We start from the raw sequence: 15,224 nt of genomic DNA, 5'->3' as shown, positions 1-15,224 counted from the left end.
CTGGAAGGGAAATCCCGTGATTGAATCCTAATTCCAGTGCTTCCAGAGAAATGGAACCCCCCCCAACCCCCCTCTTGTCTTTTCTTGTCTTTTCTTGTTTCCCCTTCATTTTCACTTCATCTCACTGAAACCCTTTTTCCACCTCTTTTACATAACCCTCTTTTTGTTGGTGACCACTGCTCTCGCTCCTCCCCCTCTCAGCGCTAAATTTCCAGTGTGTGCACTCCAGTTTTCCAGGTGTCCGTTGGGCAGGACAGCTGAGTGAGAGTCCTGCACTGGTGGAACTGCCTCACTGTAACTATCCAAAGCGTCTGTGAAGGGATCTGCGAGTGCTGGATCAGGACATGAAATGAACCTGCCCACAGCTGACAATGTGGTTTGGACGGAATACTGACTTTATTCATGAATCATCTCACCAACAGTAATACTAACTGTTTCTATAATTACCCTAAATCACAATTTCCAGAACCACTAAAACTCTCCACTGAAACCCAGGATCATGACAATAAACAAATCCATCAACAAATGATAATACTGATAAAATCTATTCGTTTGTGGAATTTGCTGGAGATGTTCTATCAGAGTCACAAATTATTACACTGTATCCATCCCCAACATTAGGACGATACAGTAAAAATCAAGCCTCCGGATTAGAGGGATTTATATGCTGAACTCTACGTCTGACAGCTGGTTCATTATGTTAAGTTTCAGCAAGAAGTCTTGATGTATGATTAACACCTGAGAAATACATCTGTAAAATACTGTCAAATCTGAAATAGCCGCTCAAGCCACAACTGACGAGGTCTTACTCAGAGGCCGAGCTTCATTTCTAATTCTTCTGTTTGATATTTTACCACGTTTTCCCGAAGAAGCCCACGACTTCTCATCTGTTCTCTTTCTCCCATGTTTATCTGTCGATGCTGCTGGAGACTCAACACTGCCTGCATCTCTTTCACATTGAAAGTCTTCCACTGGTTCAGCAGCGGAACCACCGCTCTTCTTTGTTGAAAAGCTTTTCTCAAGCCGCTGTAGGAGACGACAGATGTTTTTACTAGAGCTGGTCTGCCATCTTGTGGAGCCCCTTGGGAAATACCAATTTATCAGTAGCGGTTTTGTGCTTGCATGACTTTTTCTAAATGATACATGTCCTGTATGAATAACATAGAAATATATTACTAAGATAACAAACTCTTAGCACCATTCTGGTTGTTCTGGTACTAGTTTGGCACACTGATGGTCCACTACACACAAAGTCATACAGGCACAGCCAGTGGTCTAATCTCATTTAATCCAGTTTAGGACCACAATTATAACTGCCTCACTGTGGGCTGATATCTATGAATGTTATTTTTAAGGCATGAGAAAACTACATTTACATTTAAACTACATTTGACTAATCTAAATCTTTAAAAACTTGTACCATTGCCTGCAAAAGGTCAAACAGTTGTGGAAGAAGTACTCGAATCCTTTACTTCAGTAAGAGAGCCATTACAATCATGTGAAAACACTCAATTAAAAGTAAAAGTACTTCATTCAAAATCCCTCTTCAGTACAGAAGTATTATCAGCAAAATGTACCTAAAGTGTCAAAGTCAAAGTAAAAAATTTGCCCTGTGATTGATACATCACTCTGTATGACATTATGTAGATTGTTAAAACTGATGCAACAATGTCCAAGTAGCATTTTACTTTTGTAGCTATACTGTGTATACTGATGGGCAGTGTAGTTCAGTGCTTCTCAACCAGGGGGTCAGGCCCCTTCAAGGCATCACAAGATTAATCTGGGGGGTGGTGAAATGATCAATAGGATAAATACACAGAGTTCAGCTACAAGAGTTTGTCGTCTTCTTTTGGCCTTTGCACTGAATCTTTTGTGGTCTGCTGGATAATTTTACCTGTGTGTGCCTCAAACATTTATTCAAATCAAACCACCTGAGAAGTTTAGAAGAATAACCACACTTTGATAGAAATGCCAATGACTCAGATATACAAAAAAGGGTTTTATTTGTTTCTTTGTTGTTTTTTTTTTGTAGGGGTCACAAGCCCAAAAGGTTGGCACCCAATAGTTTATCTTTAACAGTGTGTTTTATAAGCTCATCCATGTGTTTTATGTGTAAAATCTTAAGTAACCAGCAAATAGAGCTGTTGAATAAATGTAGTGGAGTAGAAAGTACAGATTTCCAAATGAAATGTAGTAGAATATAAGTATAAAGTAGCACAAAGTGGAAATATCCCAGTAAAGTACAAGTACATGAAAACTGTGCATAACTACAGTACTTGAGTAAATATACTTAGTTACTTTCCACCATTAGTTATTACAATCATGTATTAAGCATTTTCCTGCCCTCAGACATCCATGACGATGGACATTATATAACACATGGTGGTAACAGTAAAGTACCAAAGTACATTTACTCCAATACTGTGCTTAACAACAATTTATCAGTACTTGTACTATTTATGTTTTACGATGTATTATTATAGTTTAAGACTTTTTTGATCCCTGAGTGGAATTCAAAAGTTATCCAGCAGTATGTAGAGTAATGAAAAGTAGCTCCACCTTTACCAACTGTAAGATTAAAGTGATGTTTACACTTTATGTCATTTAAATTACGACTGAGAAATGTAGTCTCTTTATTTTACCACCTGCCTGTCAGAAACTAGAGTGTAGAACAAAGACATCTGTCCAGCTGGATCACAGTGTGATCTTTGTGTTCTTCTCTCAGTCGGGATCTGAAGCTAGCTGCGCTGTCAGATGGAAGGAACCAAACTCTTCTGTTGGCTGTTAATTAAAAATGAATACCAAAGGGAGGAAGAATTGAGACATGAAAAGGCCGAAATAATAAGTGATGCATCTTGAGCAAGGACAATGTGCAATGACATGTCAACTGTCTTGCCTTGTTTTAGATGAGGTTACAGTAATATCATTTAAAAGAGAGCAGATGTTTATGTGACCTTTGTGACTACCTACCTACCCACCCACCCACCCACCCACCCACAGACTCAACTATTATTGTTATAACCTGACCAATGATGAAATGAAGGGGCATGTAACATGTACCACTGCAGATTAATTTACGCAGTAACAGAAAAAGATCAGTGCAAATTTGTCTTTTGATATTTACAGGTAGGTTTTTATTTACAATATGTGTGTATTGCAAAGCAGTCATATGTCATACTTGCACATTAAATTCTTGACCTTGAAAATCAGCTGGAAAAAAAAAAAAAAAAAATCCCCTCTCTTTTCTGAAAGTTGATAAATTCTTTAATCATTAATTCTTTACTGGAATACTGGATTACAGATTGTAACATTACTTTCTTCTGCCTGCAGAGACTGCATTCATTTGTGTGTGTGTGCCTGTGTGTGTATATGGGTGTGATTGTGTGATTGTGTATTGTGTATTTGGACACAGGACCAGTTTGAGTTATATACCTTACGGAGTGAGGGCAAATGAGGACATTCTGGGAAAGTGAGGACACTTGGGCCGGTCCTCACTTTCAGACAGACTTTCAGAGGGCTGTTTGAGACTCAAGACGTGATGTTATTTCTGTGTGTGCAGCTGTCGGATCTCGTCCACTTTGTTGCGGTGCAGCTGGAAGGCGGGAGTGACCCAGCGACCGCACGAACACTGATCCCCACACCAGCTGAAAGAGCCCAGCTTCGAGCCACACTTAGGACACAGCAGCTACACACACAAACACGGGAGAGGAGAGGAGGGAAACAGCATGCTGTAAGTGCAGATAATGAAACCAGTGTGCTTCATGTAGGTTACGCAGATCAGCAGATCTATGCCTCACTGGCATCGTCGGGACATTTAAGTTGGTCCTCACAACTTCAAAGGGCTGTTTAAGGTATAAGACTTGGCTTTAGGGTCATGAGTAGATTCAGGTTTAGGTTATGGCAAGGGGCTAGGGAATGCATTATGTCAAAGAGTGTCCTCACAACTATAGTGTGTGTGTGTGTCCAAGTGTCCAAGTGTACATTACCTGTCCATCCATCACCCCAAGTAAAGCTTGTTCCATCCACTGCACTGGTTCAATGAAGTAAGATGTACACTGGACATCTCCTAGACAACAACACATTCCGTGTCATTACTTATGATACACTACAAGTCTGTGGTCCCACCCACACAGGCGTCTAGAGATATTCTGGCCGATCGGACCTCTGCTCAGGTCCCGTTAGACTTCATAAAACTATCAGAATGACGAAGGAGTAATTAGGGTTCCACTGCCACGTCTGAGGGGGACTGATCTTTTCATTAAAATCTTTGATGACAATTCTATTAATTTTATAATACTTTATTTCAATTTTTACTTTATTCAACTTCATTCAACGTCATCTGGTGATTAGTATTTATACAAACACACGTCTCTGTTATGTATTATCACGTTCATAATATATCAGAGAACATAATCTGACTATTCATAACCCTCTATGATTCTAACATTATCCAGGTCACTGTTCATTGTGCAGGAGTGTCTCTGATGCCTCCACATGACGGTCTCTGTCATTGCTGTCCAGAGGAGCCGGTGTTATTAATGTAAGCCTTTCACTCATGGCTGTTCTGGCCATATTTTATGATGCAGTATTTATTCTATGTTTTCACCCTTCATTACACATCTTAATCAAAAAGCCAGGATTTGCCTGCCCTGGGACATTGATGACATTACTTTCATTTCAGGGTGCAGATTACTGTTTATCATTATGGGCTATCTTTTGTTAAACCCACTTAACACTACATGACTTTAGTTGAGGACACACCTGTGCACATATAGTATCATCCACATCCCGATTAGGATTTATCCCGGTGTGGATCATATTATTACTGGCTTATTACTGGTTACTCATACTGTCCAGACTGCTATTATTCAGACATTTAGACGTTTGTTCTTCGGGCTCTGAGCTTCAGCACATTCAATTTGCAATAAAATAATAGATACTACATTAAAGTACCAAGTCTCAGCTTTAATTTCAATACGTTTACATCAATATAGAATTGATTTTAATAAGTATTGCCCAGAGTTTAGTGGTTCAAAAGTAATTGGACAGATACACAACCCACAGACATCAGCAGACACTTTGTATCTACTCTGGTGATGCTCTATCAGATGTTCTCAACTGCAGCCACCTTCAGCTCTTGCTTGTTGTGGGGTCTCTGCCTTTAGTCTGGTCTTCAGTGAGTAGAATGTGGCCCAGTTGGACTGAGATTAAATGATTGAATCGGCCAGTCGAGGATATTCCACCTCTTCACCGTGACAAACTCTGATGTTGCTTTGGCCATACGTTTAGGATGTTGTTCTTCTGAGTGATGAAATGTCGTCCAATGGGTTTTGATGCTTCGGGCTGAATCTGAGCCCAGAATGCTCCTGTATACCTTTGCATTAATTCTGTTGTTTCCGTCAGCAGAGAAATTATTAATACATACAGCCATACACAGATGAGCCAATACATTATGACCGCGCACAAATGAAGCAAATAACTATTATCTCACAACAACGGCACATTTCTGTCTGGGATATATTTGACAGTAAGTAAACAGTCAGTTCTCAAAGTCAACATGCTGGACGCAGTAGAAATGTGCAGGTGCAAAGGCCTGAGCGACCTTGACAAGGACCAAATAATTCATCGTTGTGGCGAGACGACTGGGTTGGAGCAACTCTGAAACAGCAAGGTTCGTGTGGCTCTCCGGGTCAGCAGCAGTGAGGGCCTACAGACGCAACGAGGGACAAACCACGAACCAGCAACAGGGCGCTGGGGGATGTGCTGGAACAACTCTGATCAACTGCAGCAACACGTATGAGCTCTTTTGTGCATGAACTAAAGTTGAAACAACACACAGCTGCCCAAGAAACATTTAGCAGCCAAGTGTCCAATTACTTTTGAAACCCTACTATTTGGGCTTTATGTATTACAAGGGCTATATCTCACACAAAGTTCTTTCACTGTTGATGTAAACCTTTTCAAATTAAAGCTGAGACTTGGTACTTTAATGTAGTAGCTATTATTTAATTGCAAATTGAATGTGCTGAAGCTCAGAGCCTGAAGAACAAAAAATGTGTAACCGTCCAAATATCTACAGTCTGGACTGTATGTGATCCTTATACAGTGATGTGAGCCAATAAACCAGCAGGTTATACGACAGTGAGAGTGAGCCCCTTCTATAGTTGTCTATATTCTGCTGCTAACTTCCTGTTGTTTGTTTTTCGAAACACTGACATGCTCCTGTTCCTTTCACCTCATGCTGTATCTCTGCCTCTCCGCACGTACGGTGTGTAGTGTCCTCTTACCAGTGAGGTTACTGAACTTCTTGTGACCAAAGGCTGATGCTCCTTCTCCTACTGGGTGACTGAGAATACTAGAGCCACGGAACAGAGTGCGTCTGCAGAGGAGAAGGTGGAGATAAGTACTGGAGTCAGGAAAGTGCATTTCCAAAAACATATTGATAACAAAAGGATTTGTGAAGCAGCTTATTTTGAAATAAATGCACCACTCTTTGCAGACAGCAAAAGGTGTTCCCCTGTTACTGGCATCAAAATTCAGATGGAATTAAAAATAATAATAAAAAAAAGACAGTACAGCTTCCTAGTTGAAGGTCTTTGACTATTCCCATATGACATGAATTCAGTATCACTATAAAACCTTCCTCCATTCAGCCATTGTATAAACTTCTGCACCTGTCACCTGCATTTCCTGCAGCGATAGGATACTTCAGAGGAGCTGAAGTTGGCTGGGTCGACGGCAAACAACTCCCTGGGAAACTGCTGCATCTCTGCCAATACACACACACACACACACACACACACACACACACACACACACACACACACACACACACACACACACACACACACACACACACACACACACACACACACACAAAGTCGGAACAGAAATTGTTGGAAATCAATAATCAAATAATGATCCATGTAAAAATGTAGTTGTGATGGTTAAGGTTATGGTAAGGGGCTAGGGAACGCATTACGTCAGGGAGTGTCCTCACAAAGACAGAAGTACAAGTTTTCGTGTGTGTTTACCAGGGTACTTCTCAGTAATCTTGGTCAGTCTGTATTGTTTGTACAGAGGACTGGACGTGTCCACTTCACAGTGCATGGCCTCATACAGACACAACTGCTCCTCAAACCCACTGTTGACCCTGAAACACAGCAGCAGCTATCAATTATCTGTTCTGGGTCGAATAAAGATTACATGTCTTACAACTCTTGATAAGGTCACTTCACCCAAAAAACAAAAAGCCCTATTTTATCATGTATCTCTAGTTGACTCTAGCCTTGCAGATACTATAAAAACTGTAAACTCACTCAGTAAATTACTGAAAAATTCAAGAGGACATGCAGATGCAACATCGACAGACAGACACACACACACACACACACACACACACACACACACACACACACACACACACACACACACACACACACACAGGCACCTACTGTACGTCCTGTTTGACACTCCTCAGTCTGTGGTAAGCCTCACTGAAGCCCAGCTGGTATCTTTTCATTAGATAAGCAGTAACAATGGTGGCACTGCGACTTCGACCAGCCTGGCTAACACACAAACAAACACACACACACACACACAGGGTCATGCTTTCTGTCTGTTTGTTAGTTTACCATTCAGCATTGTTTTCCTATTTACTGTTTATATCCTGGAATTGGTTAATGGTGTACTAGAATTATTGTACTAAATTATTGTACACATTTCAGCAGACATTTTGACATGTCATAGAAGGAAAAGCAGATGTGTTACTAATAACATTAACTAACGCTGGCTCCATTCTATTCAAGTCTCCCAGTGAGACATGACAGTGTGACGGTGAGCCAGCACGAACAATACCAGGAACCTGAAACTGAAGCAGCTAAATGGAATTCGGCCATCACTCATTTTATTATTGACACCTGTTATTTTCCCGATGTGACATGTCTAAAAGGTATTCCATGAAAAAGTCCCATGAGACCTCCTGTTGCTCTGCTTAAAACTTTATGAGGGACAATATCTTTAAATTAAACACAAGTGTCTCAATGGACGAACATTACTCTACTAGTAGTACTATTTATTTGACAGATATAGATACTAGATACCCTACATATTAAAATTGTATACATTTTTTTAAATATCACAAGCTTAGAAAACAACATATTTTTGAAGATTAAACCAGTGTTTCTTAAACTTTGGTTTGTGACCCCTTACCAACAAAACATTGTCTGGTTGGGGCCCCTTCGCCACATTTCAGATGTCTATTAGCTGTTAGCAGTTCCACCGAGAAGACATTTCCCCTCTCAACTTCTCAGATGGTTCCATTTAAATAACTGTCTGAGGCCCAAAGATTAAAGAAATGTCTGAAAAAAAATCCATATTTGTATAGAAGGACCTTCTTTTTGTTTGCCCTTTAATCATGTCATGACCCCTCAGATCTATCTTGTGACCCTTTAGAGGTTGTTTTACTGGTAACTTTGGTTAAGTAAAGGATCTGAACACCTCCTCCAATGTATACATTAATCAAAAATGCCAACCATTCTCTGATTCCAACTTTCAGCTAGAACCACAGGAGCATTTTCTGCTTTTCTCTGTTGTACATCGTTGAACATGTAATATCTTTGGACTTTCGACTGATGGTCTAACAAGACAAGACATCGACTTGGGCTCTAGAAAATATTGTTGAACATTATTCATATTTTTTGTCATTTTAAAAATTAACATTAATTGATGAATATTTGAAAAAATTAAAAGAATAAATTGATAATGAAAATAATCAAGAATTTTAAAATGGGTTTTTAGGAGGCAGAGGGGGCTTTATGAAAGATGCTACTGAGGTGCATTATGAGAACTTTTTGGAGCTTCTCCCGTACTAGGGAAGATAATTGTGCTTCTACTGCTTCGATTTTGACCACTCTCTTTTAATCTATCTTTTGTGAGTTCCCAAACTTTATGAAAGTGTAGTACTAAATCACTATAAAATTCCTTCAAAGATAGAAAAATTAAATAGTTATCAAACGGCATATTTGATTGGCATTGCTTACTTTTTTTAATGGTTATTTTGTTTTTTAATTATAAACATTTAGATGCTAATTTAATTAATCATTTAATGATTTATTTTTAAATAATCAACTTAAATTTGCCACTGCAAGTCTATTCTGGTGGCATACTCCATAAATATTGACCACATCAGGTCTTTGATAAACTGCGGTTGGCAGTAAACCAGCTAACCAACTATTAAAAACTAAATAGCCACCTTATACTGCTAAATGAGACTCAACTAAACCTGTGTCTGTGTCATTAGGTTTCTTTAGTGACAAAAGCTTTTGTGATGTGGATACATTTTATGGAAATTTACCATAACCCATCACAAAATTTAAACACTGGGTGGAAAAACATCAAGGGATACAAGTGACATGATGGCAGAAAAACAACAGAGCAAAACTCACTCAAGCATTCCGCTGACCTCTGACCCTTACCAGTGAACAATTGCAGCCCGGCCTCCATCCACAGCCTCCTGAATGAAAAGGAAGCAGTCATCCATGTGACTCAGGAGATCAGAGGTCACCTCATCCAGAACATTAACCCACTTCCTGCAAAAGCCACCATCAGCAGGAAGCAGAGGGGCAGGGTCGACGGAGTCCACAGACAGGATATGACTGACAGCTGCCTCAGCCAGTACCTGCCTGTCGTTGAGATCGGCCGCAGTGCCAATGTACAGACCGGGGTCCACCAGGAGCATGACTGCAGAGAAAGGCAGAGAGCTGACACCAAAGTTCCTCTTCCAAAACCAAAACAGGACACTCAGGAGTTCAAATGATCTTTGAAAAGAGGAGCTGATCCCACATGATTGTGTTATCACAAATATTACTAGTGATTGCTTTAGCAGCTCTTTTGTACTGTATGTATCCGAAAGGCTGGATATCAGAAACCTAACAAACCTCTTCTTATCATACCTGTTTGTCTGTTTTCGTATCTTTGTATGATTGTGCATTTCATTCGTTAGATATGTTTGCTTTAAAAATGTGGAAATTAAAGATTGGAGGAGAAAATACAATTATCTCAGTTTTAAGTGTCAATGCAGGGCAATTTGAAAATGCCGAAAACATTGTTTTTTTTAGATTGCATTTATAAAGGATGTTACATTTAATGTGCCTTGTTTTCCCTTATTTCGCATTTATATGTATTTTCATTTAACAAATACATGTTTTTATATATTTTTTTCTTTCTTAATATGAGGAGGTTCACTGTATAAGTCTGTGGCTTCTTGACCTCTCCTATCGCATTTGCCTCACTTCTGTTATCTGTTTTTATGCTATTTGTTGGATACAGATTGACAACTGCTAAATTACTAATCAACAAAGATAAAGACTGGCGTGTCTTTAGACTTACACGTCCTGACCTAAGAACCTTTCGCACCTAAAACAAGTAGTAATTGTGTTTGCTAGCATTTTTCCAACCTCTGTGTAAACCCAGCTCAGTCCGTTATGTACATGCATCTGAGCTGTTAATTAACGTGGGGCTGTTTGCCCATGACCGCCCGCCTGAGGATACCGTAGTTAACCCACCTCGTTTGCTTAGCTTAGCTTCTCAGTTGTTTTAGCCCTTCCTGTGAAACCTGCTCTTCCGTTTTCGGACCAAACGTGTACTAACTACAGAGACACCGAGTAAAACAAAACATGTTATGGACCTAAATCAAAAAAGTAAACGTGCTGTCACTTTGGTATTTGGTTCGCCTTTTAAACTGTCCGGCCAGAAACACGTACTTGGGTCGAAGTCCGTTCCCTCCTGTCAGATTTAGCCAAGCCCCGTCGCCTCCCTGACAAATACGGAAGTGAGCGTGGTTTCATCGAAACTGGGTTCAAGAAAATTCAGGCTGCCCTCGGCGGTTAGGGTCAGAGTAAAGTGGGGGTCAGGTTAATGAAAGGAGAGACAGACTTAGACCCAACACCAGCGACACAGCAAATTCTGTGACCTGTAATTCCGCCTATATTGCCACTGCAGACGTTTCAATCATACTTTATCGCGTACTATGTTTTGGTGCCCCAACAGTATGTAGATATGGTCGCAAATAGTGAGAAGTGTAAGTAAAAAAATGTGACCCTGTGTTATTCAGCATAAAATTGAGCATATTTGAGCTTGGGAGACACAACCTTAGAATGTGTACACATTTATAGCATGAAACAACATGAATTTAAAGCTTACACTACCATGTAGGCCTACTATATAACATTTTTTTTACCCCTCCATCTGTGAGGTTCTGTGTATGACCTTGCCATAAATTGGCCCTAATTTTAAAGGAATGTCTAAGTCCTGTTACGAGGTTTCAGCTGAATCAAACATACAGCCACGGAATTACCCCTATTTAAATACATAAGACTGCTACAGCCTCACCTGTTGGTAAAAATCAACATTTATAAAGGATTCATCTGACTAGAGTGTATACCTGCACGTCCAACAAATCTGGTGCAGTGGCATAAAGTATGGAAGACAGTCGGCAGCTGTTGACAGATATTATATAACAAATCTGGAGGATCCGGATGATTTTCCAAATGCTTTGGAAAATGGAAAATGTGGAAAATTGAAACAGTCTATGACAGAGGTCAGTTGTCCATGTTTTATGACACATTGTCAGCAGGTTCTAAAAACTCTCTTTCCTAAATGGAACTATGTGCTTGGAAGAATGATCCCCAGACAGACATCTCTGGGGCGGACTGGCAGGAGACGTGGCCTCTGGCCTAAACCCAGACTGTAAATACCAGATGCTAACTGTTACAGTAAATTAAAAGTGGCTGCTCAGCAATTACCCTACCCCTATTAAATGGCCCCATTTTAATGCCAACATTCATCCCACTATACTCTTTTTCATTATATGTTGAAGTGTCAGAAGCTCCAGATAGTCTAGAAAGAAGTTTTTTTGTTGATTTTCCATAATACAGTGTTGTTCCTACTGAAGCTGTATTGTGTTTATTAAATAACACAAACTAATTAGTTACTTAAGCCAAGGAGGTTCTGTTTTCACCCGTGTCTGTTTGTTAGTTCGTTTCAGCAGGATTACGCAAAAAGTACTGAATTGATTTGCACCAAACTTGGCATGAGCCAGAAAAACCCATTAAATTTTATGGCATATGCAGATCATTTACTATGAATTTGAATTTTTTTTCTCTGAAGTCTGGTGCATGTTGTTTGAAATTGGCCTTGGCAGGGGTCTGTGTGGTCCACTGTGTGCCCTTCTAGTTGTGATTAGTTTTTCAAATTGAATTACTAAAGAAAATTAGTGTTGTTCACCGGTTCTAAGAAAATGACTGAGATTACACCTATCAACACCTTTGTGTTGATAGGTGCAATGACAGAGTCTTTATCAGAGTACAAATGTCTGGCATTTGAAACTGATAGGTCTCTTTCTGTCAAGCCTCATTTCACACAGTAAGTGAAAAAGCTAAAGTTACAGTGTGGCATTTATTAATTTTTTTAGATGTTATATACGAAGATGCTTTTGCTCCCTGTGTTAGGGCTTCAGATTCCGTTTACCACGGAGCACTAGGGTTCATTACGAATTCTAATGTCTGTAGTTATCATTGTGTTCTCTATGACAGAGTGGGCTGGCCGTCTGACGCCTTGGTACATTCTGAGTTATAATTTTATCTCCTTATTTAATGCAATTTTATTGTTCCAAATAATGCTAGGAGCTACTGTGCACATATACTGAGCATGGAAAAAGAGTTTTCATGACTGCTGCTCAGCAGGTTGGAACATCCTTCAGTCATTATCAGTGCTATTTGTTTTATGATGTTATTATCTATCTTATGTACTTATTTTAAGAATTTTATCCTATTGCATATCTGATTCCACGCTGTATTGACTATTGTCATTTTATCAATTTTACACAATCCCACTGATCATACCTGTTTGACACTTGATTATTCTCTTCTTGTTTGATCTATTTTAATATTAAGTTTGTAGCCTATGTTTTCTTAACCTCGTATGTTTTATGTTCTGTGTGCTGCCGGTGTCTTGGACAGGTCACTCCAGGAAAAGAGATTTGGGATCTCAGTAAGGCTCTTCTCCTAGTTACATAATGCTGTAGTATACAGTGAATACAGCTGCAGTTGCATGGTTGTGAATAGGGAGGAAGAGTAAGATGATGACTGGATTGTACAACACTCATTTTCTTATTGTCTATTTATTCTTCTTTTGTTCAGGTTTTTCTTTTGAGATGTATATTCTTTTACCTCTGCATCATAACCATGCATTTATATCTCATATTATATTGGTTTATACTGGTTTATTTTTGAAGAAGAAAAAGTGGAAAATCCAGTTGGATGGAAACAAGCGTGGTTCATAATGCATATTAATTCAAAGAATCCCAGAAAAATACGATTTCAACTCCCTTTTTCACAGTATCAACAAAACAGAAAATGCTTCACAACTGGCCAAGATATGTAGAATATGATGAACAGTGGAAATCTCTATGATTTCTGACTGCCATTATAAAAATCTTTGAACAGAGATTCAAACATGTTAGAAAATATAAATTACAGAATTATAAACCAAAAAAACGACATCAAATCGTGAATATTGTTAAATAAATATTTCACAATAAGTTCCCTAATGAAGCTGAGATTCTAGAAGATCGAAATAAATAACCACACTGAGTAAACAAAAAGAGAACTTTTTTTTTTACCCGCCAGGAAAACAGGCTTCAGCTATAAAGTTGAAATTATGAGTAGGAACAAGTGAGGGAGGTGAGAGGAAGATACCAGGAGGATGAAGTAATGCAAGCAGACACTGGTCAGCAATCCACATTCCCATCAGAGTCTTTACCAGTGTAAACTGAAGACAGTAGGAGCATCCTGGCAACTCACAAGGCGGCTACAGAGAAAAATAGACACATTTCTCAAGTGAAGTGTCTGACATTACATATTAAAGGACAAAACAGATGATTAAATCTTCCTGTAGAATCAATCTTCTTTGTGTTTTCTTTCTGCTTTGTTTTGCATGACAGACACTCTTTAAATATTCGTTTCATAATGTCTGTCTGGCCTCCTCTTTCTCAAAACCTCGTAAATGTGTGTGTTAGCGTGTGTGTGTGTGTTGATTTGAACTGCTTGCCAGGGTGCGTCCCACTGTCTGGGGACACTGGTCACAGTGTCGGGTGCGCATAAAGTTTTAAAGGCTGCTTTATTCTGACCATCTGAGCAACCACAATGCTTCACTATGACCACACTGCTTCCTGAGGGCTCGTTAGGGCTGCCCATCACACATAGCTGACTTTTAGAAATGGAGCATATGAAACAAGCAGACCGCACACACATGTGCAATGAGTGGAGACCAGCAGGTATATGGGAGCCTAGTGGGTGTGTTGTGTTTGGTCTGTTGCAGTGACTCACTGACATTGTATTAGATAGCCTGTTTGAATGTTAACAAGCTCATTTTCAACACACATCAAACATCTTTTTCCTACTTTTGAAATACTTTGTACCAGATCTCTGTTTTTATGAAAGTCTCTCTGTGTACACTTTTTATGTTATTATAGCATCTTTCAGTTCTTGATGATGGAAGTTTTGGTTTTTAGAAAAATGAGGCCATTTCAGTGCAAGCTAATGCAGTCTGTCTTGCTGTCAGCCAACTCTCAGCATCCCTGGGTTGCAGCATTGGGGAATCAGCACACGTTGCTTTCTGCCACAGTGTCTTTTTGATACTACCGCTGCGAGTTGCAGAACTTACAAATTTCAAACCCTACACATAGAGGGGCTTTAAATAGTATAGTATACGTCCAAGCAGGAAGAACATCGTCAGTCTACTTTCATCATCATAATGGGGCTTGACTTCTCAGTTATCATCCAATTATTTCACCTGGATTTGTTCATGGGCTTCTTTGTCAAACCAATGGAAATTTTTATGCTACCTTTACCAGTCCATGTCACTTGGCCCCTCCACCATCCAATCACCACCAGTGTCAAGGCCCAGGTTGGAGACCCCTAAAACATTTACTTGGACCCTTGGTCAATGCCATTGTCTCTTTATTAAATACAACTTCTGCTTTCTGGTTCACTTCTGGTGTCAACCTAATTGTAGCTGTTAATGGGGGGGTGCTCCTCATGGCCTATGAGTTAAGGTACTGACAATTAAACACAACGTCCCCAATTTGGCTACTGTATCTCATAAAGATATAAAGAGGTCCCTCAAATAACATCAGCTAATTCCAGCCCAGAAATACCATTACT

General features: G+C 39.5%; 1 protein-coding gene across 3 annotated transcripts; it reads right to left on the bottom strand.

Annotated features, from left to right (window-relative positions):
- Positions 1 to 3,432: 3,432 nt before the first annotated feature.
- dusp12 (dual specificity phosphatase 12) lies at positions 3,433 to 10,824 on the bottom strand. Of its 3 annotated transcripts, XM_040142708.1 has the most exons (9): positions 10,764 to 10,824; positions 10,566 to 10,649; positions 9,477 to 9,741; positions 7,455 to 7,568; positions 7,035 to 7,153; positions 6,682 to 6,769; positions 6,288 to 6,379; positions 3,987 to 4,066; positions 3,433 to 3,685 (listed from the first exon to the last, which is right to left on the bottom strand). In XM_040142708.1, exons 3-9 carry the CDS (start codon positions 9,737 to 9,739, stop codon positions 3,542 to 3,544), a joined length of 900 nt encoding a protein of 299 aa, XP_039998642.1. In that variant the 5' UTR covers positions 9,740 to 9,741; positions 10,566 to 10,649; positions 10,764 to 10,824; the 3' UTR covers positions 3,433 to 3,541. The 3 variants fall into 3 exon arrangements, with proteins under 3 accessions (XP_039998642.1, XP_039998641.1, XP_039998643.1); XM_040142707.1 differs by lacking the exon at positions 10,764 to 10,824 and having other exon boundaries at positions 10,566 to 10,755; XM_040142709.1 differs by lacking the exon at positions 10,764 to 10,824 and having other exon boundaries at positions 3,987 to 4,063; positions 10,566 to 10,755.
- Positions 10,825 to 15,224: the final 4,400 nt, after the last annotated feature.

The sequence above is a fragment of the Xiphias gladius genome, chromosome 14 (assembly GCF_016859285.1).
Source record: "Xiphias gladius isolate SHS-SW01 ecotype Sanya breed wild chromosome 14, ASM1685928v1, whole genome shotgun sequence".
Classification (NCBI taxonomy): domain Eukaryota; kingdom Metazoa; phylum Chordata; class Actinopteri; order Istiophoriformes; family Xiphiidae; genus Xiphias; species Xiphias gladius.
This window is presented reverse-complemented; position numbering and strand designations above follow the sequence as displayed.